This window comes from Diabrotica virgifera, chromosome 4 (genome assembly GCF_917563875.1).
Source record: "Diabrotica virgifera virgifera chromosome 4, PGI_DIABVI_V3a".
Classification (NCBI taxonomy): Eukaryota; Metazoa; Arthropoda; class Insecta; order Coleoptera; family Chrysomelidae; genus Diabrotica; species Diabrotica virgifera.
In genome coordinates, this window is record NC_065446.1 from 242,973,480 (window position 1) to 242,999,219 (window position 25,740).

The window sequence follows — 25,740 nt, forward strand, 5'->3', positions numbered from 1 at the left end:
TATTTTTTAAATAAATTTATTATCTGTCTACTGCTTTTTCACTTTCATTTTATCACTTTTTTTACATAGCTTTCTTAGCATAAAACATACAGTTTTTTTGATTACAAATAACACTAGAAATATAACACTAAATACAACAACAAAAACATCTACTAAATAATACTGATACCAAGGCATGTTGAGGTAGTTCACTTTTAAATGGTTTGCTCCATTATGTTTTACGATGTATTCTATCCAATACACTGCATCATCCATCGGTTTCACTTGTCGATCATGAAAGATTTTTGAACGGGTTTTGACGTTATCACGATACCTGAAAAATGCATTAATCAAAATTTAGCTGATTCTATAATAAACCACATAATATTATACAGGGTGGGGCATTAGTGTGACAAAGTCCAATTACTCGTTTGTCGTAAGACATACGATAAAAAGTTATTAAGGTAAAAGTTGGGGCACAGATAGTATTATTATCATAATTTAAAAATATTTTCAAATAAACAGAGACGTCCGTATTGACAGGGTGACACAAAATTATGTTTTTTTAAATGAAACATCCTGTATATTGAATTCTTCTCAATGCTTCCTTTCGATGATAATTTTTTATTACCGACTTACAACCAGAAATTAGTAAGAAGGAGATAAAAAGAGCACTCAAGGAGATGAAGAATAATACATCGCCAGGAAAAACGGGATAACTGTAGAAATGCTAAAAAATGGTGGGAAAACAACTAGAGAAGTTTTGTACATACTTATGAATAAAATATTAATGACAAAACAAATACCCAACACTTGGAACGAAGCAGTAACATTGTTACTATTTAAGAAAGGAGATAAAAAGGATCTAAAGAATATCAGACCCATAACTTTACTAAATGTGATGTACAAACTATTAACCAAGATATTAACAAACAGATTAACAACAATAAATTAGATGGATACCAGGCAAGAGAACAAGCCGGATTTAGAAAGAGCTTCAGTACAAATGACCACCTTTTAACGATGAAGATATTAATCGAAAAAGCTAACGAATATTATATCCCGCTATACATGGCATTTATTGACTTCGAAAAAGCATTTGATAGTATGGAACACTAGGCAGTAAAGAATTCCCTACAAAACAGCAGAATAGACTACAGATATACCGACTTAATTACAAATATATAATATGATAAGGCAACAACAACTACTAAGCTAATGAAACAAACGGAGCCTATTAAAATAAACCGAGGAGTAAGACAAGGAGATACCATCTCGCCCAAGCTATTCAACCAAGCGCTAGAAAATGTGTTCAAACAACTACACTGGGATGGCTTGGGTATAGACATAAACGAGCAATATCTGAATCACTGACGATATGCTCATGATATTGTATTAATAACAGAAAGAAGTGAAGAATTGCAAAGAATGATGGAAGAACTAGATAGAGAATCGACAAAGATAGGATTGAAAATGAATTACAGTAAAACAAAAAACATGATTAATCAACAAGAAGAACTAATAATTACAGTGGCGCAAACAAGAATAGAACAAGTAAAAGAGTATATATATCTAGGACAAATCACTAGATTAAATAAAGAAAATCAAACCCAAGAAATAAAGAGAAGAATAAGATTGGCCTGGGCATCATTCGGAAAACTGTGTTACCTATATTCTAAAGAACAGAAAATACCCGCAATGCCTAAAAACAAGAGTATTCAATCAATGTATACTCCCTGTTCTAATATATGGCTCTCAGACATGGACGTTTACAAAAGAAAATATGGAAAAAATAGTAAAGACAGAAAGATCCATAGAAAGACAAATGCTGAACATTAAACTATCAGACAGGAAAAGAAACGAATGGATCCGTAAAAAAACAAAAGTAAAAGATGTCTCTACCCAAGTAGCAAAGCTTAAATGGAAGTTCGCCGGACACACCCTACGGCAGAGGGATGAAAGATGGACTAAGATGATTATACATTGGAGACCGAGGAACCACAAACGAAAAAGGGGAAGGCCACAGATGCGATGGTCGGATGACCTGAAGAAACACACTGGGTCAAATTGGATGCAAATTGCCCAAGATAGAGAGGCATGGAAGAAGGAAGAGGAGGCCTATATCCAAGGATGGATGTTTAGGGCTGATTAGATAGATAGAAATTTTTATTGCAAGTAGCTCATCTTTGTTATACTCTCCTAGCACAAAGCCGTTTTATTAGAAATGAAATGAAATGGCTTTGTGCTAGGAGAGTTCCTCATTAGAAAAACTCATATTAGTAATGGAAACAAATCACCTGGAACTATATAAATAGTATAATGTCAAACGTTTAAGCAAATTTTTTGTCATAGCTAACTAGGGAGAATTTTGTATGTTTGATTAATATTTTACGCACCAACAACCTTAACTACGATTGTATTTGGATATCTCATCTAATATTATTAAATTAAGGAACAGGCTAGATTATTATGTATTTTTATTTATAAAAATTATTTTTGATTGGATATTTTCACGGTCAAGTAATAAAATTTCACGTAATTTTTGTTGTAATTAATGTTAGGCTTAAAGAATCACGAATAACTTACAAATTAAAGCACTTAGGTATAGGGAATGCTTAAGAAATAAAAAAGTACCATAAAATATCATTTCATTACAATACTAAAATATAGGATGTTCCATTTAAGAAATCTCAGAAAATACTCATTCCGAGTTTCGACCCACCCTGTATACTAAAATTAAACATTTCGCTATACTCTTAATGTTTAACAATAGTAGACTATATTAAAAATCGTTTGAACGTAACTAGAAAATTTGATGTCAAATAACTACAATTCTACAGGGTGTAAATATTGCTACGAAATTAACAAAAAAACGTAATTATCTTTTAAACTACCCCGTATAATATTACAATATTCTATATTTTAAGAAAGGAAAAATTAAGGAGAAGCTAAAAATGTAAAAATATATATTCCATTTAAAAAAAAACATAAGTTTGTGTCACCCTGTCAATACGGACGCCCCTGTATGTTTAAAAATATTTTTAGATTATGGTACTGTATGTGCTCCAACTTTTACCTAAATAACTTGTTTTCGTGTCTCTTACGACAAACGAGTAATTGGACTTTGTCACACTAATGCCCAACCCTGTATGTATACAACATTCCGAAGCAAAATCCGAGGAAAGCGAAATGTTGAAAGACGAAGAATATCCTGGTTTAAGAACTTAAGGGAATGGTTCGAATTCAGTAGTAGAGAGCTGTTTAAAGCGGCAGTCAACAGGGTCCACATAGCCATTATGATTTCCAACCTTCGATATAAGATGGAACTTAAAGAAGAAGATACAACATTGATTAAAAATACATATATAAAAGAGTCACAGAAAGTGTAAATCTTTAATCTCATAATGGAACGCGGAGTAAACAAAGATAATACAGAAATCTAACAAAAAAACAGTGAAAACTTTTGTTTTCAGTACTTCTACAAAATTTATTATAAATTAATGTCACTACAGCTGTTTCGGCACACTGCCTTTCTCAAGTGATCTGTTTTACCAGGTGCAGTCGAACCCGCTTATTAGAGTACCGGTTATAGAAATATCCCGGTTTAAGGAATAGAAATTTGAGGTCCCGAAACGTTTTTATTTACTCCTTAATAAATTTATCCGCTTATAGGAATACGTTTTAATTAATTAATATCGCTTAATCGAAAATTATTCAAGTGGACGAACAACTTTTTATTCATATTTTCCAAAAAAATTAAAATTATGTCTGGTTTATTATATTTTTCAGGTAATAAATACTTTATTACGCACTAGTTGGACCCTATTACGAAATACAACAGGCCATAAAATACCTACTTTTATTTGTCTCACAAAACTTGTAAAAATTTCTATTGCAGTTCTACCTCGTTGCAGTTATAAATTTTATTGGTTAATGGTTTATTGACTTCGACAATACAATGGCAGACAAGAATAGAAATGTTCTCTTTTATTGAAAACCGCCCTGTCCATAAACCTGACATGAGTTTGAATATTTTAACAATCCGTTTTTTGCCTGCAAATTCATCAAAACACAGAATTCGACAAAATAAAGGACGAATATTTTTAAGCGAGTTGTTTCTTTTGACGATAATTTATCGGTTTTCGAAGATACTGAAGATTTAGAACAAAACAATGAAACCACCCAACTCAATATTAAAGCGGAAGATGAGGAAAAAGATGAAGATTTTTTCGATTTTGGGGATATTCCATCCAATTTGGCAAGTCCTAACCGTTTGTAATATTATAAGAAGATTTCTGGAGGGCCAATTTAATGTAATTTTTTCTAATTTTTATGACTTAAAGATTTTTCAAAAAAAATGAGAAGTAATTTTGGCGTATGCATTTTAAATAAGGTAATATATACATGTTTACATATTGCACACATTTCATGCTTATTAATGGATTTATGCACAGAAAATGTAATTTGGTTTTTTAATAAAATAAGTTACACTGCTGTATCATTGACATAAAGACCTAAAACCATATAAATATAATGTAAATGTAGGTACATACATAGTATGTACTATTATTAATTAGGTCTATTCAGTACCCACATAACAATTTCATGTTCTTAGTAGATTCATAGAACATACTTTTCAGAAAAAGTATATACTGAGAATGTGCGTAATTACCATTGCGAATGTGCAGAGCAGATACTGAGTATATACTACATTACAGTACTTAAACGTTCTATGTATATACTTAGAATGTACTACCGCACTTCTTTTCAGTATATACCAAGAATGTTCTTTTTAGAACATTCCAAGGACGTGCTATAAACCTTCTATGTGTATACTTAGAACATACTACCGCACATCTTTTTAGTTTATACCAAGAAGGTACTTTTTAGAATATTCCAAGGAAGTGCTATAAACCTTCTATTTATATACTTATAACGTACTACCGCACATCTTTGTATGGGAAGAATATATATTTTTAAGAATATTCTAAGAAAGTGCTATCAAGTGCTATATTGCTTAGAAGTATGTTTTCAGCATCACCTATAATCTCATCTTAGGTTCTACTGGTTCTACCAAATACCTATTATATTTTACATATTTTAATTGCAAATGAGAATGTAGTTAGTACCTACATTCTACAATATTACTTAAAAAGTAAGTACATATTTATAAATTTTAGTTATTTATATAAATCATTATATAATATTTAGCTAAACTAAACTATGCATACCTCAGTAACTAAAATTTATATAATACTTATATGTACTTACCTCTTTAAGTAATATTGAGTTACCAAAATAGATTATAAATATGTATTTTGAAGCACCGCAAACAAAAAGAGATTATGTATGTTCTTTACTCCTAGTACTACATCATTCGTCTTCATCCTTAACACTGCATAGATCCATAGATGATACAAATAATGAAATAATGCCTGTTTCCTTTTTCATATTTTACGGTTTTTTCCTATCCCTGATCCATTCAGGTAAGTAAGAAATGGTCAGATGGGGGATATGAATGTATTGTGGAATAACAACATCGGTGGTCAGTGTTGCCAAACGGAGAGAAATTTCCCTTTTTGCGGGAATTTTCAACATAAAAGGTGATAAAGGGAAAAAGTTAACTCAAAAGGTAACTTATCCATTCCAAATTGTAAAATATTAAGAAAAACTCAAAATATTTGAAAATAATTAAACATATCTTCTCAGATTTTGTAAACAGGAGTTTTTTTATAAAAGTGGGAATTTTTATGGTAAGTTGACGGAAAAAGCTTACTCGACGGTTGGCAACGCCAAAGCCTTTGGTCGCTTTGGATATGCAGTTTGGCACGTTTTGGTTCAGCGAAATGACCCGTATTGTACCTAAATTCAAATTCCAAGGATGTAAAAATACTCATGATTCATGATAAATTCGAAATGGTAAAGTCATTTCAATTATGAAAACGAATTTTTAATAGTATCTATGTAAACGTTAATCAATTAATGTTTAAACTTTTTTACCATACAACAATTTTGAAATTAAATTCGTCCAATACTACCTACATCCATAAATTTTATTAATTATGTATTCTAAAAAATAACAAAGTTGATAATCTATAAGGCTAATATTATACTTCCTATACATACAAATTATTTTTAAGATATTTTAAAAGTATCTACTTATAAGTATGTGTTAAGAATGTACTTATAAGTATGTGTTAAGAATATTCGATAAAGGTATATTCTAAGAATAAACTTTTACGAATATTCCGAGATCCTACGTACACGAATATACTCAGTATATTCGGTGCGAGAATATACTTTGAAGTATATGCAAAGAACATGAAATTTAGAATGTTTTTTAAGGTACATGCTATGCTTGTACTACACATATACTAAAAAGAATATACTCCGACGAATGTTGGTAGTATATGCTTAGAACATGATGCGAACATCATTGTTATGTGGATAGGTACACTTATTACTACCAACCATCAATGATCGGGTATTAGAATATCCCGGTTATAGGAATATTTTTACTTGGTACGAAGGCTATTCCAATAAGCGGGTTCGACTGTATATCTGCACTTTAAAGTCTAACTGATTAGTTTGATGAGTGGGGAGCTGTTTGTCTCAAGTTGGTAACTTAGAATTATATCTTATTTTTGGAATTTATTAATTTCCATAGATTCTATAAAAATAGCTTAAAGCCTTTAGTTTAGATATGAACAATATGATACTGTTCATTAAAAGAATATGATCTAGAAGGTGAAGTGCGTAGGTAAGTAGATTCTGTTTTTCTATCATTTAAAGCCGTTTTGTGTTCTGCTATGCGTTTGTCAAATGTTCTGCCAGTTTGCCCGATGTAAGTTTTTGGACAGTCACCACGTGTCAGTTTATTATATATGTGGCGACACGTTTCAATTATTATTTTACTATTTCTTTAATTGCTAATTTTAAATATTAACCTTCCTTTTTTAAACGAAATAATATCATCATCATCAATGGTGCTACAGCCCTATGAAAGAGCCTCGACCTTCCCAAGTCTATTACGCCAGTCAGTCCTATCCATTGCCAACCGTTGCCAGTTTGCTGCGCCTATTTTTCTCCCATCCTCATCTACACCATCTTTCCATCTAAGTTTTGGCCTACCCCTATTTCTACTTCCCACAGGTTGTGACATAAGGATTCTTCTAGGAGGGTTGTTATGCTGTGATCTTGCTAGATGTCCTGCATATCTTAGTCGTCCTATTCTTATAAGAGATACTACGTCTTTTCCACCAAATATATGTTTATATCTGTGGTATACCTCGTAGTTGTACCTCCTCCTCCAAATACCATTTTCACAGATGCCACCGAATATGCCTCTCAGGATCCTTCGTTCAAATATAAGCAGAAGGTTTTCATCTGCCTTGGAGATGGTCCATGTCTCCGATCCATATGTCAACACTGGTTGTATAAGGGTTTTGTATATGGTTATTTTTGTTTTTTGGCTTAAGTTTCTGCTTCTCATATGTCTACTCAGTCCAAAATAGCATTTGTTCGCTAGGATTATCCTTCGCTTGATTTCTTCTGTCATGACGTTTTCCTTGGTGATCAGGGAACCTAAGTATGTGAATTTGTCCACCACTTCAAAGGTAGAGTTATCAACAGAGAATTGGTGACCGATGTTTATGGCTCTATTGTTGGGTGTTGATGCCACCATCTTAGTTTTCTCCTCGTTTACTGTCAGGCCCATATTTTTTGAGGCATTTGAGAAGGTGGTATACATTTCTTCTAGTTTGCGTGTTGTGCGGGCAACTAGGTCCACGTCATCGGCATATGCCAAAATTTGGGATGATTTATTAAAAATATTTCCTCTGTTGTCTATTCGGGCATCTCTGACCGCCTTTTCCAGAGCTATGTTCCAAACGAAATAATATAGTTCATTTAAAATTCAAATTTTGTACACAAACCGTTTGCATAGAAGGGCCTCTTAAAATCTAAGAAACGAAATATCAGTATTCAGATAAATTACTTTCGAAACCATCAACTTTGCTTGCTCTTAAAACCACATAATGGCTTTTTCATTGGAAGCACAAATTCCATAATAGATTACGGTACCAGAATAGCCAGCCTCTTTATGTCAATAAATTAGTCTTCAACTTAAAACCACAGACGTGTTTTTAGTTCAGCCACAGCCAGTCTGTCGCAAGCCCTCGAAGAATAATATACCCTTTTCTATTCGAGAAGCAATCACACCCCAGCGGGCGTCGGGATAGGTCAACAACACATCCTTACGAGATATAAGCAAAACACGTCTTTTTACCGATTAAAATAAATATATTATTGGAAGTTTGTTGTGTTTACATTTATTTTAATTTCATTTAATTGATTCCGTAAACCACCAACGGAACATATACTCTAAGGAGAAGAACAGAAGAAGTGGGTCGCGGTGGAGGTGGAGGTGGAGGTCGAGGTCGATGTCGATATCCAAGAAAACAAACACATTGTAGTGAATGGAAGAGAACAGAGCAGGTAAGTCGCGGTGGAGGTGGAGGTGGAGGTCGCGGTCGATGTCGATATCCAAGAAAATAAACACATTGTAGTGAATGGAAGAGAACAGAGCAGGTAAGTCGCGGTGGAGGTTTAGCGCGATGCCATCCAGGAGGTTTACACCGATGCTTTTGAAAATAAAATGAGTTTGTTTTACATGGATGTCTACTGCGCGGCCTACAAAGATGCTTTCCTGTGATTGGTCCGTTCGAAGCCAAGTTGTCATTACCTGCGCTATCTGAGTTGATACTTTTTATATAATCCCTTTTTAAACGCTTTTATTTAGTTCAACAGATTGCGTCAAATCTTTGGATGTTAATTTGACTACCTTTTCCTCCATGCAAATGAATGAAAATTTGCAGACATATGCATTCGCGGGAACAATACACGAATAGATAACAAAAATTTTTTGTTTATGTTTATTAATGGTTTAAATAAAAAAAACGATTTTAATGGAAAAAGGCCTAAATTCTCTTGTTTTTTACAATGTAGAAACTTGAAACTTTTACGGATTGTAGCTAATGATATAACCTATACATAATTTCACTTTTTACGTTAATTGTTTACGTTATGCGTCATAAATAAACAAAGTTTTTAATTTTGAACACTCATATATTTGTTTATACAGTACGATGCAAATGAAAGGAATAAATTCGTTATTTCGTAAAAAGGCAACTTTAAGGGAAAATCCCGAAAGAGGTAGATTTTTATTTTTAAATTACGATATTTTGGCATATATGTCATACTAGTGACGTCATCCGTCTGGGCGTGATGACGTAATCGATGATTTTTTTAAATGAGAATAGGGGACATGCGATAGCTCATTTGAAAGGTCATTAAATTCTTTATTCAGTAATATTAAAATTTATATAATTATTTGTACAGGGTGTCCAAAAATAATTTTTTAATTAAATTATTTGACAAAAAAGAAGAATGTATGTAATTTATTTAACTCAGAATACATTTTACAGTTGCCCGTAAACAGAAAAAAAATGTGTATTTCAGAAATAAACATTGCTTTTCGATTAAATTAAATATTCTAGCCAGCTCCCGCCAGCCACCTGCCTCTTGGAAGTTTTAACATTCAATTTAAGCGAAAAGCAATGATTATTTGTGATATAAACATTTTTGTCTTGTTTCTGACAGCAGTAAAATCTATTTTAATTTAAATTTCATAAGTTACACACATTCTTCTTTTTTTAAACGCTTTTCTTTAATTCAATAGTTTGCGTCAAATCTTTAGAGGTTAATTTGCCTGCCTTTTCTTCAATGCAAATGAATGAAAATTTGCAGATATATGCATTCACGGGAACAATACACGAATAGTCAATAAAAAAATTTGTTTATGTTTAATAATTGTTTAAATAAAAAAAAACGATTTTAATGGAAAATGCCTAAATTCTCTTGTTTTTTACAATGTAGAAATTTGAAATTTTTAGGGATTGTAGCTAATGATATGAACTATACATAATTTCACTTTTTACGTTAATTGTTTACGTTATGCTTCACAAATAAACAATAAAGTTTCAAATTTTTTGCCGATTCCGACTACTTTTTATGTTTGTACATCATATGTTTTATATACATATTTTAATAAACATGACGATATATTTTAATGTTTGAAAAGTGTAAGACTAAAAAGTAAAAAATAAAAAATATAAAAAAAAATTTTTAGGAAACCCTTTTCTTTAGTTCCGAGTGACTAAAATTAAAAATATTATAATAAAATCAACGAAAAAGCAAAAAAATAAAAAAAATTGAAAAATTCAACACTTTCGTTAAAGAAAAGCGTGGGGCGAAAACCGTTTACTCGATGAAGACGCGCCACGCTTTTCTTTGACGAATGTGTTGGATTTTTCAATTTATTTATTTTTTGCTTTTTCGTTGATTTTATTATAATATTTTTAATTTTAGTCACTCGGAACTAAAGAAAAGCGTTTCCTAAAAATTTTTTTTATATTTTTTTATTTGTATTCAGTTTATTTTTGAATTTCTAAAGTAATTAAATTCAGTAAATTTTTGAAATATGAAGGAAGATTTGATTATTTACAGCTGATATTTCATCACTATCATCACTTGACTGACACAACATCGCAAAAGCACAGTGTTTTTGTCATTCAAATTTAATTAAACTACTTCACTTGATAGTGGTTCTAGCTCGACTGACAGCGCAGGTGACCTCCTCGCTATGTGCTGTCGATATTGACCACGACTTAACTAGTAGCATCCACCGCGATCTACACCTCCACCTCGACCCACTTGTTCTATTCTTACCCTTAAATTGCTTTTTCTTTTGGCTCTTCTCGTTCTTAATGTACTCGCCTGAAAGTTGTTCGTTCTGAAAGCTGGTGCTATTCCTTTTTTTATGTATTTGGCTATTTTTGTTGATATCTTGCCTGATAGAACAGAAGGTACTGGGTTTTTTTCTGTAGTGGTTGGAATGCTAATTTCAGGGCTTTTTATGAAGTTTTTGGTTTACAACTGTGTTAATTGTTTGCTCGTTGTACCTATTGTTTACTTCTATTTGCTTAATGACGTTCAATTAAGTATATCAAGTTATTTTTTTACATGGGAATTTCTGTCAATCTATGTAGCATGCAATTGTAGGCTGCTAATTTATGTTGTTTAGGATGGAATGATCAATTGTGTATAGTTGTCCAGTATGGGTAGGTTTATGACATACTGCTCATGTTTGTTTTGCAGTCTGGTAATTTTTAAATCTAGAAAATGTATGGACTGGTTCTGTTCTGTTTCTATTGTAAATTCAATATTACTATTGAGTGAATTAATGTATGATAAAAATTGATCAAGGTGTCTATTAGTTTCTGTAAAACATACTAGATGATACTAGTATATCATTCACGTATCTCCACCAATATAAGAGCTGTTTGAATACAGGATGTTTTGAAATCGTTGTTTCTAGATGATCAATAAGAATATCTGATAACAATGGGCTTAGAGGATTGCCCATGATAAATTCATCCGGCACTGTTGTTTGTATGTATTTTATTTCAACGTAGTCCTGATTTATACAAATTACAAGAAAGTGTAAAATTTCAGATTTAATGATTGGATTTGTAATATTATAAATTTTTTTACTAGAACAAAAGTTTATGTAGGAGGAATACTATAATATCTAAAAAAACCTAAAAATACATAAGACTGCACTCTACAACTTCGTGAACTTTGATCAACCACAAAACAACCCTGGCCTCTAGACTACTCTATTCGTTTACGTGAAAAATTCGATTAAGCAGTATTATTTTATTAAAATGTATTCCTTTAAGCGGATAATTTTAATAAGGAATAAATGAAAACGTTTCGGGATCTCAAATTGCTATTCCTTAAACCGGGATATTCGTATAATCGATATTGTACGTGTTCGACTTTATTTGTATATTTATGTATTATCTGGGGGGTTTGAACACCCACATCAAAATTAAAGTTAATCAAGAAGATAAAAGTTTCAGTTATTATTACAATGAATCAGTAAATTAGCGAAATTTAATTCAATTTATGGAAATAAATGTAAAACATTCATTTAACTGCATATAACGATGTTTACATGTAATTTGGGGTGTCAATCTGTTATGTAAAACAGGCTAAATTATAAAATTGTTTTTCTTTATGTAATCAAAAACAATATTCATGATTTTTGTTATTTTATTAACATTAAAATTTTTACTATGTATATAAAGCACGGGTATACCATTACAAAACATTACAATTTTCATCCTCAAAAAGCAATTGTATATTGTAAGTATGATATTATTTCACTAAATAAGCAATATATTCTCTTTTACCATTAACAATAATGGTTTAAAGTTTTTAGAAGGCAATTTTTGCTGAAAATATAGCTTCTTTATTCCCATAAGTTATGTAATCATACAAAATACTGAGGAAAGCCTAATTTCATCGTCCACCTTAGCCACCTCTAACACTCATTTTATCTAGATTCGTTTTTCAGTTCTTTTCACCACTGTCGTATACTCATTCCTGATTTAATTCTTTTTCTTTACGTGCATATAGAAGTTTCTACACCCCAACTCCCAACTCCATGACCTGACATTATATACATACAATTATCTATGTGAATTGGTCACAAAATTTATAATTTCAGCGTATTTGTACAAGTTGCCATATTTTTTCAAAATGATAAAGTTGTATCATTTTCTTTCAGTTTTTTAACTTTAAATCTGAATATAATTTTCTTGCAGGAATCAGTATGAAAGTATTATACATCTTTGCCATTCTTTTCCTGATGACCATCAGCGCTAAAACTGCCTTTGGTGACTGTCTTTCAGAGTCAGTGGACATTGTAGTCCCAGTTTGAAGTGCTGGTGCGAGGGATGTTAGATATTTCATTTTACAGATCTACCTCATTATTAAATAAATATTCATTGTTTATTAAAAACTCTTTCTTTTAAAAATGAATAACCATTTTTAACTTAGTCTTTCTTTTATTTTAAGCTACTGCACATATTACAAAATCTTGAATTTAGAGAACAAACCTGTGAGAAGAACTGGTACCATATCGCCTAAGGGAATAAACCCTAACAGAAAAATCTGGTACTTAGGTTTGGTTATTGGGCAACCCAGGAGCTCAGACATCGCTACTCAACAAGCTCCGAAAAACAAAATAGAACTAACTAGAATTCTGGAACACAGAATAAAAGACACAAAGACGCATACAACACTATACAGCGAAAAAAATTGCGGAAACAAAGAGTTTAGAGTAGCTTTTATAAGTGATAAGATGAAACACGCCATATTTTAAAACAGTGATTGAGAGAATATGTAATCTAAGAAAAAAAACAAAATTCTTTAACCTCTCAATCATCAACATACACTGTCCAATAGAAAAACATAACATAGAAATAAAACAAGATAGCGTATAATACTTTTTACTTACTTTCTATTTGATATTACTTCCTCGATAGTAGAGGAAAGTAATTCTTCTGTTAGCTGTTGCAGTTCTATGACTTTTGTGTAGCCATCACTTTCTGACTGTCTAGCATTCTTCATCTGATCGGCGATAACAGGAATAGCTACAGTTGGAACTCCATGATAAACCGTCTCAATTGTACTCAAAAATCCTCCATGAGTTATAAATAGTTTAATATTCGGATGGGCTGAAAAACAAGTATTTATGCAAGTAAAAACAGTATATTCAGATAAAGCAGCATTAAAAACATAAGTCGGTGAAAGACGTCTGGATTATTATATGTGTTCTATTCTATGAATGGGTGTTCAGCATAACAATAAAGCCTTAAAAGGGTCCAAGATATGACTTTTTCAAAAAATGGTCAGTTTTAGGAATTTTTTCAATTTTCCTCTTCGGAAAATGCCCCAATAAGGTTCTATATTAACCACCTCAAATCAGATCCAGCTGATCTGCTGAATCCATTTTCCGTTAAGGATATCCTACTTGATCGTCTACAATTATTCATGGAAGGAATAAAATCCCACGGAATTACAGATGATGACCTCAAAAGAGTTCTCACCAAAAAAATCTCAACAGTGTTAGCCTATGTAGAGGTGCTTTCCTGTCAAATTTTAATTCCAAGACAGGTTTAATTTTGCTCGATAAACTGAGCTACTTAGGAAATGAACTGGTCTAACGTCAATAGTAAGAATTGAAAAAGAAACATCTGAAGAAATGAAAATAAAGAAAGGAGTCAGGCAAGGCTGCATACTATCATCACCTTTATTATTTAACGCTTATTCTGAAGAGGTAATTCGAGAAACTCTGAAACAGTCGGCATAAGAGTAAATGGAGTCTTAGTTAACAACATCAGATATACAGATGATACAGTAATAATAGCTGATAGTTTACAAGACCTGGAAAGACTCATGAGTAAAATAGTAAGGTGTAGTAGGGATTACGGACTCTTTCCCAATATCAAAAAGTTTATGAAAATTATTAAAAACAACCATAATACTAACGAAATCTTGATAGCAGAGGGCCAGCAGATGGAAAGAGTAAAAAAGTGCATTTACTTAGGAACACTTATAACATAAAATAATGACTACACTGCAGAAATCAAAGTCAGAATCGAAAAAGCCTGTTCTAATTTTATGAAAATGAAAAAGGTCTTATGTATCAAAGATTTAACATTAGCTCTTAAAGTACGCCTAACAAAATGTTACGTATACAGTGTACTATACACTATACTATGGAGTGAAATCATGGACGTTAAATCTAGAGACAATGAGACGACTTAACGCCTTTGAAATGTGAAACTATAGAAGACTTATGAGGGATTCCTGGGTAGACAGAGTTACGAACAATGAAGTGCTGAGAAGAATAGGTAAAGAGAAGTAAGTTGAACTTACAATTAAATAAAGAAAGCTACAGTATCTCAGACATGTGATAGGGGGCGAGAAGTATGGCATCATGCGACTCATAATGCAAGGAAAGGTAGATGGCAGAAGAAGCATCGGAAGAAGACGAATTTCATGGCTGAAAAACCTGAGAGAATGCTTTGGATGCAGCTCAAAACAACTAATTAGAGCTACTGCTTCAAAACTTAAAACAGCTGTGATGTGATTTGTTTCGAGCTGTATTGAACAGAATCTAATAAAATAAAAATAAAGTATTTACCAAAACAGTAAAATCACTTACCCAATAAGTCAGACTGTGGCAGCCACTTCTCAATTTTCACATTGGCAGGCTTTCCAGGCATATTATCATCTTCAAATTTCCACAAAACTTTCTCCTTTCTCTTTGAAAACGCTTTCATCAAAGCTTGCCTAATTTCTAGAGGTAACGTAGAACTTTTAACATTTGATCCCATACTGAAGTAGATGACTCCATCTTTAGCATCATCCAAGTATTTCTGCAAGTCCTCTGGAAGTTTTTTGGGAGGCTGTACGTGAAATCCTCCTATATCTCTCATACAAGGTACCAAAGCACTGGATTTGGTCAGGCTGATGTGAGAGTTAAGAAGTACCAAGGAACTGTTGTATACAACTTTGTAAATGTCAATATCTTTTGAAAGATATTTATGCACTAGTTCAGAATGTCGTGGATATTGAAAGATCTGGAAGTATCCATATTGCATTATAGAAAACATCGTATTTATTACTCTCTGTTTAAAGTCCATTTGTCCCGTAAATCCTAGAATCAGTTCTGCAGCATATGACGGTAGCGATGGGTTTCCTACAAGATGGTTTACCCAGGAACCGGCACCATGGTTGTTAAAGACCACTAGATGAGCTCCTAAATATGGAGCAATAGCTTTTACCGCCTCAAAGTTGAATTGAGTAACTATAACAACATCGTACTTCGGTTTAGCTTGAAGTAATTGTTGGGTTTTTGTATGATTTAATGTTTGTTCAGTTATTTGGTGCAATATTTCGAAGAAACCGAACATCGCCTTGAGAGGGTTTTTGAAGAATTGTCGATTGTCTGTTTGAGACATATTTGTCAAATGACCAAAAAGCTCTAAAATAAAAAACCATAATAAGTAAGTTAAAAAACGGTTATAGAGATAAAAAAGAAAGAAAGGTACCTATAGAAGAAAAATGAATAGTTTTCGATTTATTCGCTATCGAAAGTGTTAGTTTTATATCGAAAAAATCAATGTTTTTAATCAGTTTTCTGGTAATATCTCACAAAGTTTTCGTTTTATCAAACTTTGCTTAACAAAAATGTACCATTCGAAAAAATAAACAAAACCATTTTTTTAATTTTCTTTAAGACCAATAGTAATCCAGCTATACTTTATTATATGTTAGCTCTTCTTCGTCAAATGCTAAATATTGTAGTTTCAAAGTCAAAAGACGGGATAACTATGCATTTTCAAGGACAACTTGTTGAAACTAATTTAAAGTATTTAAAAATATATATCTCCAGAAATAAGAAAGAAGTTTCTAGCTCAAAATTTAAGTGACTTACAATGAAAAGAATTTCAGTCCCTATTTTTTGCAGCGAAAAAGTGATTGGAAACAACCCCCTAATCACCACCCTAATTAAAATTAGTCATTAACCTTATTTGGTCTTCTTTATTTATTTATTATTAATGGGTTCTAGAAGTTTGACCGGCTGAGAATAATTAGTTTTTAAAAAAATGGAGTTAAAAGCGAATAACGAATTTTTGTAGTTTGGTAAAAAAATGCCCTTTCCTTCAAAATAAAAAGATTAGCATAAGAGATGCGAAAAAATGTTTAAATATAAAATTATAGATTATTTAATTTCCGAGATCTTGGTTTGCAAAAATTTTTTCTACGGCAAAAATTGAGTGAGCTATTGACAATTAAAACTTGTAATAACATGCAAAAACCACCTTTACCAACCCTTTCAAAGTCACCTCTTTTTGCGACTGAGGATTTTAAAAGGACTTAGTAATAATAGCCTTATAGATCTTATAAAAACCTACAAAACTCTTTTTTACAAAACTTTCTAAGATAAAAAATAAAAAAGTTACGGTTAAAAAATCAATATATTTTTTTGAAAAAAAAGAAAGAGAAACTCAATTGGAAGCATAATAATGTAAGTTAGCCGTGTTTTTAGTCACTGGCCTTATTCATTATTCTTTATTTATGTATTATTAATAGATTCTAGAAGTTTTACTGGCTTAAAATGATTAGTTTTTAAAAAACTGTAGTTAAAAGTGAATAACGAATTTTTGTAGTTTGGTAAAAAATGCCATTTTCTTGAGAATAGAAAGATTAGTATCAGAGATACGAAAAAATGTTTAAATATGAAATTGTAGGCTATTAAATTTTCAAGAATTTGGTTTTAAAAAAAAAATTTCTACGGCAAAAATTGAGTGAATTGTAAATGAGTAGGTATATAAAAAAACATTGATTTTTTCGATATAAAACTAACACTTTCGATAGCGAATAAATCGAAAACTATTCATTTTATCAAAATAATGTATAGAACATTTTTTGCTTAAAATTAATGTTTTTATCAACTTCTGCGGTAAATATAATAAAAAAATTTTCACCCCCGAGATGGGGTGTCAACAGGACCGTGCCATGCTACGATGCGGCAAGGCAATCGCATCAGGCGGCATCACAAGGGGGCGGCATAATCAGTAAAATCAAAAAAAATTGTCAGATTGTGTAAAAATGTTGTCAGAAACTATAGAAAAAAATGAAAAGTTACAGACAATCTGGCTATGACCAAATGAAAATTACTGCCAATTAATATTGCAGAAAACCTAGATATAAGTTCCGAATTTCCAGCCGAAAATAAAATTCGAGCCAGGAGAAAAAAACGTTTATTTGATTACGAAAAATCTGCAGACGAGTTCTTAAGGAATCTATATTTTAGACATTGCCGTTAATTCTTTGATTGATCGATTTTCGTTTGTAGAAACTCGTAATAAAAATTTTAAATTTTTATAAAATTATAAAACAGTAGAAAAATATTGTATGAATCTTCATTCAGTATTTTCAATATAAAAAGAAAAAGAATCTGATAAAGAGGCAAATAGTTTTCTAGAAGAATTGATTTATGCCAAATTTTGATACCATACTCCATGAAAGCTTTATATTAGAGATTTTGAACTTTTTTTGCCAAAACAACCTAATTTCTTTATGCACAAATGTAGTTGTATCACTCTCTGAAAAATGAACATATTCACTCGCAACTAACTCGAAGTGCTGATCTGGTGAGGAAACTCTATAGAACAAAAGTCGCTTAAATTAGTCAGTTTATCGAATTCCAAACTTATTTTGGACATATATTTTTTCACCCCCGATAAGGGAGTCATAGCACACATAGGCACCCTCCCCTATGACCCCCAGGGTCATAGCACACATCGGCACAATATCAATTTTTTTCTTTGACTTATTAGCTATGTGTATGCCAAATTTCATGTCAATTCAATAGGTTCTTTAAAATTTAGAGGTTTTGCAATATTTTATTGTTACAGAATGTACTAAAAAACTATTTTTCTACAACCGTGTTAAAAATGCAATTTTTAGCACTCCATACGAGTGTACAGGACTTATATTATCATTCCAAAATAAAAGCAACTCATATTCATTTAATTTTTAAATATCTTAAAACAAACATTGCCTGTTGTTGTAAATAACTAGGTGACACAAATTTCCCAATATAATGCACTTGTTTCAAGCTCACCTTAGTCAGCTATTTTGATATAATTATTTCATTAGGTCGAATCGTGTCAACAATCATAATAAACAATTGGGATTGATTATAGATACGTAACAAGTAAAGAAAGAGATCATTCATTATTCAGCATTCATTATTCAACCATCAAGGTAGTCAGAAGATAGACTTTCGTCCACCAACGAGTTACTGTGATAACTAGTAGTGTTCAATAAATAAAGTATGAACGAATAGTGTATTCCTAACAACCAACCCTCTTCTCAGAGTACTACCCCATTACGACACGTATTCCATTATACGAGCGTTAAAAACATAGATATATTATACTCTAGATTGCGCCTTACGATCTTAAAATGGGTGACGGTTGCGACAGAGATAAATGAGCCTATTTGGTCGGTAGTCTCTTTCTAATTCAAGGGGAGTATCGACGACGTCACTATCCTACTCTGTCGTCGAGTATTTTAGATGGTTTGACAGTTCGAGCGGATGGCGACGAAAACTGGTCGTTTGCCTTCGGACGTGGATAATCCTGGTTCGAATCCCATACCAATCTTTACTTTCTTTATTTTTTATTTAATAAATATTGCGTTTATTAGATATTATTACATCTCTAAAGTAAATCTATGCAAAGAAATATATAACAAATAAGAAAAACTGTGTAGGTACCTATAGATTTTTAAAAATATAAAAGCCAATGTTATTTTTTTAATAAGTTAATTGTAGAATAGTATAAAGTAATTGTTAATAATATTCGTAACAAATTACCAATAATTAATATCAACATAATGTACAGTCGAAAAAATGAAAGAATACCCATGAACGAACATATAAAACACGCTGTATTTTCCTATCACTGTGTCACAAAGAAAATTGCCCAGCGCAAGTTCATGTAATAATAATTATTACATGTACTTGCGCTGGCCAATTTTTTGTATGACACGGTGACAGGAAAATACAGCGTGTTTTATATGTTCGTTCATGGGTATTCTTTAATTTTTCCTACTGTACCATCGATTTACTAATTGAATCGGTCATTTCAAAAACAACATGAGTCACATATATTCCTAATTTTACAGAAGAGCAAAGAAAACTAACTATTATAGTCGAAAGATGGATGAAATGGATGACATCAAAATTCAGAGTTATATTGTACTTTTGTTCCTAATGCTTTTACTGGACTGGTGTCGTTTTTTAGCACACAACGTTTATCTTAAATGAGTCTATTCCTCTCAAATACCTAGTTAGTTTCTGAAAATTGTGGACTTTGCTGTTTTTGAAATGACCGATTCAATTATAAGTAATTAGACATTATTTTTATTTATGAAACTATTGTTACAATTTTTAAAAAAAGTAGAAGCAAAACAAACATTCACATCATTCGAATAAGGACGAATTTATATTAATAATATAAGGAATGACTTTCATTTTACTATGCAGTTAACAAATTATGTATTCCAATATTAACTTACTATACATACATTTATTATCTGCTAGATTTACTTAGGTCCATTTTTCAGATGTAAAAATATCTAATAAACGCAATATTGATTAAATAAAAATAAAAAAAGCAAATTGGTATGGGATTCGAACCACGATTATGCACGTCCGAAGACCAAAGACCATTTCCCGTCACCACCCGCTCCAACTGTCAACACATATTACTCGATAAAGTGGGATATTCACGAATTCACGTCGTCGATATTCCCCTTAAATTAAAAAGAGACTACCGACCAAATAGGCTCATTTATCTCTGTCGCAACCGTCACCCATTTTAAGATCGCAGGGCGCAATCTAGAGCATTATATATCTATGGTTAAAAATGCTACTTTAAGGCACTAGTGCTTTAAAAAAAATTTAAGGCACTGCAGTTCGTATTGACCGTATATGCAATTTTGATGTAATGTCAAAAAAATATAAAATTGGAATGTCAGTCAAGTTCAAGTGAAAGTTTTTGTAGATATTGTCCTGTAATTACGTTTGTAGAAAAAATATTGTATGATATGCGTGTTAAAAAGTACATTTTTAAGGCACTCATGTGAATTGCAGAACTCGCTATCGCTCATTCTGCAAACTTTCACATGCGTGCCTTAAACGTGTACTTTTAACACTTATATCATAAATAACTATTACGAATAAGACAAACAAAACTAAAAAATTTAGCACTTATTTCAATAGAGTTCTCACTCTATCTACCCCCACTAGACTACACCAATCTGATTGACGAGTTTGTCAAAATTAAAGTCAGAAGGGTACATACTTCATTTAATTTAAAGTAGGTATGTTTTGTTTTTAAAATAAAAGTTTTCGTTCATTTTGTGTAGTTTCATTTAAGGGGGTAGGCGCAAAATCTTGGTCTAATGCTATTTAAATAGATTCATTTTTTTCGAATTCTGAGAAAACTAATAAGTATTTTTAAAAATTTAAACGCAGAATGAATGATTACATTATTACCAAGGGCCTAAAGTTACAGGTGAGAAAAAAAGAAAATTTAGTGTGATTTTTAATTTCAAATATTTCATTCAAAAAAACTTTTTGTTCATTTTAAGTTACGTTCGCTCCTCGGTAATAATGCATTCTTTCATTCTGCATTTGAATTTTTCAAAAATATTAATTAGTTTTCTCAAGATTCGAAAAAATTAATGCATTTATTTAAATAGCAGTAGGGGCAAACAGTAGGGTAAATAGCAGTAGCTTAGGCGCAAACAAGATTTTGCGCCTACCCTTTAAATAAAAATAAAAGTAAGTTAAGTTTCAATAATATTTAAGGGGCGGCATTTCGAAGACTTGCATCATATTGAAAATATGTACCGCACGGCTCTGGTTTAGTATATAAATTGTAATCACTGAATACATAGTGAAAAAATAATAGATACTATTAATTAAATGAATTACAAATTTTTCTACGACCGTTTAATAACATGCTCATTATTCGCTATTTTTTCATAGATAATAGCATCCATTACTGTACCCGTGAGTAATAATTCATTACTCACGTGCTGAAGTTACTCACGGGTCATTACTCACGGGCTGAAGTTAAATTCAAGTGGCGCATACCACTTCTAATATTAATCGTATATTAACTGCAAATAAAATGACTTAAACTTGTTAATTTAATACAAAAATTATTGTAATTTATACCAATAATTAACTTCGAAAAATGTTTAAAGGAATTTTAAGGGCCGGTTGTTCGAACGCTAATCAAAACTGATCATTATCAAATATTTAATTACAATTATATTTGATTAAGCGTACTTCTGACAGATGTCGCATTTTGAGGTTATGTTGACTGATTTATTTTATTATTTTGGTTTTAATTTAAAATAAAACATAATTAAACTCTTTTTGATGTTAATTTCTTGTTTTTACTTACAAATCAATAATAATAATAAGCAATTTTTAATAATTTAAGAGCTGCGGCTATATTTTAATTACTGTTTTACCTACAATCAATAACTGATTAGTGTTTTACATGTATTTTTCATGTCGCGATTTGATTCCCATCAAGAAAATTTATTACAATAAATGATTGATTATAATAACTTCTTGATTAGCGTTCGAACAACCGGCCCTAACTGTAACAATGTCAGTATATTTTTTACGTTTATATCTTGTTTACTAAAAATTTTGACGTTTATCATTTAATTTAGTGACAGTGACATTAGCGAATTTTGTTTATGTTAATTGGAATCTATAACTAATATTGTGTTTGTTATTCGTTATATTGTGGTAAATATGTTATAACATATTATGTATAGTCTATAGTTACAGTATTTCTCATGATCATCTTTCAGTGCGTCACAGTTTTTCGATTTCTTTCTAACGCATTAAATTGTATGTGACAGATAAAAAGGCACGTCGGTGATTACATTTCGTCGGTGACATTTTTATAACATTTATTCTAGTTATTCTAGTTGTCGATAGATGGCGCCATAATAAAAAAATATATTTTTTTAATTAGATAATAATATTACAAATATAATCTGTATAATTTATAAGACTATACACATCAAAGAAAATAACATTTTATAAATGCAAGAAACACATTTGATTTGTTTTTATTCCAAATTGAAAATAAAATGTGACAACTGTCAGATTTAACTAATATGTCATGTTAGAATAAATGTCATAAATGTGTATTATCACGGACTTACCCTTTTTCCTATCATTTGTTACGCACTGAAAAATGATCATGAAAAGGACAATATATTATTATATTTATATATAGTTAAATGTAAATATACATTATAACTATATATATCAAATACGTCCACCGACAACAGCCATTTCCTATTTATTAGATTCACTGACAGTAGGTACAAATTTAAGCTTATAATTTTTCGAAACGAAAATAACTTATATTGACTACTTCTAGTTGTATTTTTGCAATAAATAGGAATTTAGTAATAGTAAGCAACCAATTATTCAGCCACGTACTAGGGGTAAATAGCATTTAGGTATTTTTGTAAATTATTATAATTTAAATCTCGAGTAGTTGATAATTAAATTTTTTACTAATTAAAATAAAAAAAGGTCGTAGAAAAAGTATAGTATTCTACTCGCATGTAATGGCTATTACATGCTCGTTGAATAATATACTATTTAGTCCAGGGTAATAAGGTTTTTTCCATGACACTCGAGCAGCCAGGGTACTGAAGCGTTTTTTCGACAGGTAATACCGATAAGAGCAAATTGTAACTATTTCCTGCGTAGGATCTGGCGGCCATTTTTATTTATAAACAATTAAGTGTCAAAAAATGGCATTTTTCCCTTTTTTTTTTCAAATCAATGGAAAACAGTGAAAGTTATGGTTTTTTAGTACAAATATCTTTGAGATTATGGAAAAAGCTTTAAAATGACATATTACAAAGTTTGATATATTCATTTATTGTTAATATAATTGCGAAAAAAGGTCGGAATTGCAAAAAAAAAATTAATTTCGCAATATCTATTGTAAAAATTAGTGTACAGCTTTGAAATTTTTGTCATATAAGGATTCTTTGGTGCTTAATATGTGATAAAAATTTCAAAGCGATTCATTCAATTGTTTAAATTTTATTCAAATTGTTTATCCCAGAGAGCATTTTTTTTACAATAACATAAGTCAGAAAAAAGTGACGTTAGAACCATTCCATAGGTGTCAAATGAAAGAGCATGAGCTATATTTTCAACTTGGTTTAAAAAAAGCGAATAAAAAATGCATTTACCTATTAGTAATAAATAATTCTGCAAAAGTATCGTAAATCTTTCCTTATAAACTTTTTATTTTGTTATATAAGAAATTATAGTATTTTTACTACAAAAACGTTATTACGTAGGTCAAAATTTTTGACGTAAGAGAACTGTCAAAACATTAGAATGTGACTTTTCATTATTGCCATGTTTATAAAAATATGGCAATAATGAAAAGTCACATTCTAATGTTTTGACAGTTCTCTTACGTCAAAAATTTTGACCTACGTAATAACGTTTTTGTAGTAAAAATACTATATATATATTTATTACAATTTTTTATCAATTATGATATAAATAACATTACTTGGTAGTTGTGCACTTAAAACAGGGTAAAAAAGTTAATCTTTTTGGAAAAAGTTATTCAAAAAGTTTATAAGGAAACATTTTCGATACTTTTGCACAATTATTTATTACTAATAAATGCATTTTTTATTCGCTTTTTTGAAACCAAGTTGAAAATATAGTTCATGCTCTTCCATTTGACACCTGTGGAATGGTTCTAACGTCATTTTTGTCTGACTTATGTTAGTGCAAAATAAATGCTCACTGAGATAAACAATTCGAATAAAATTTAAACAATTGAATGAATCGCTTTGAAATTTTTATCACATATTAAGCACCAAAGAACCCTCATTTGACAAAAATTTCAAACCTGTACACTAACTTTTACAGCAGTTATTGCGAAAATAATTTTTTTTGCAATTCCGACCTTTTTTCGCAATTATATTAACAATAAATGAGTATATCAAACTTTGTAATATATTATTTTAAAGCTTTTTCCATAATCTCAAAGATATTTGTACTAAAAAAATCATAAGTTTCACTGTTTTCCATTGATTTGAAAAAAAAGGGAAAAATGCCATTTTTTGACAGTTAATTGTTTATAAATAAAAATGGCCGCCAGATCCTACGCAGGAAATAGTTACAATTTGTTCCTATAGGTATTACTTGTCGAAAAAACGCTTCAGTACCCTGGCTGCTCGAGTGTCACGAACAGGGTATATTTTTGTCTTATTACCCTGGCCTAATTAAGCGATTATACAAGTAACGGTTTTCCAAGAACATTCATAGCATAGCCATCTCTGTGTTAATGATGACAATGTCATTGTCAACTCTAATGTTTACATATACCTGTCGTGTAAACAAAGAAAAAGTAGGGATATCCGTAAAATATTTGCGCCTACGCTCTTAAATGTACGGAAAATTATTTAAAAAGAAGCAACTCACGCATTTGTTGATCGTAGAACCCATCCATAAAAATCTGCTTATAGTTATCATTAGGTGGTTTCTTTTCTTCAAAAACCGTCAAAATAGTAGCTTCATGTCCGGCTCTAGCCAGCCCTTTCATAAGTTCATTCCCTAAAAAATAGTGACTCGGGGCAGCGAAAGGGAATATTCCCAAGATTTTATAACCACTGGTGCAACACACACATGATAAAAATAGAAACGTTAGCACTTCTGTGGACTTCATTGTAGATAATGAGTGATTCTACCTAGAGAAAAATTATTATTTTCTTTGGTTATCTTCGAAAGTATTTTCAGATTAAATAAATAAACATGTTTATAAAACTATTACGTGTTGGCAAACTGATAAAAACTGGCAAGACACATTGTGCACATTGTACTGAATACTTTGAAGTGGTTTGAATTATATTTGAAGGACGGCGACAATTAATATCATGCGGTTGCCGCGCCGTGAGCATCATTGAATAATTGTGTTGTGTTTATAAACGGAAATGCATCCATGCACGTGATGACGTCATATTGAACTTGGGACACCTCTATTTAACAAAACAGGTTAAATAGATACTACCTAATCAAGAAAACCGCAAAACTCATTTTATTATTTATCTATGGTAATTATCTATGTAACGGCAAATATTTTAATTTCACTATTATTTATCATATAGACCATGTAATTTTCATTG

General features: G+C 31.0%; 1 protein-coding gene across 1 annotated transcript; it reads right to left on the minus strand.

Moving 5' to 3' along the window:
• Positions 1–25,587, minus strand: LOC114347281 (UDP-glucosyltransferase 2). Its single transcript, XM_028298003.2, has 4 exons — positions 25,040–25,587; positions 15,119–15,940; positions 13,406–13,625; positions 1–313 (listed from the first exon to the last, which is right to left on the minus strand). Exons 1-4 carry the CDS (start codon positions 25,281–25,283, stop codon positions 28–30), a joined length of 1,572 nt encoding a protein of 523 aa, XP_028153804.1. The 5' UTR covers positions 25,284–25,587; the 3' UTR covers positions 1–27.
• Positions 25,588–25,740: the final 153 nt, after the last annotated feature.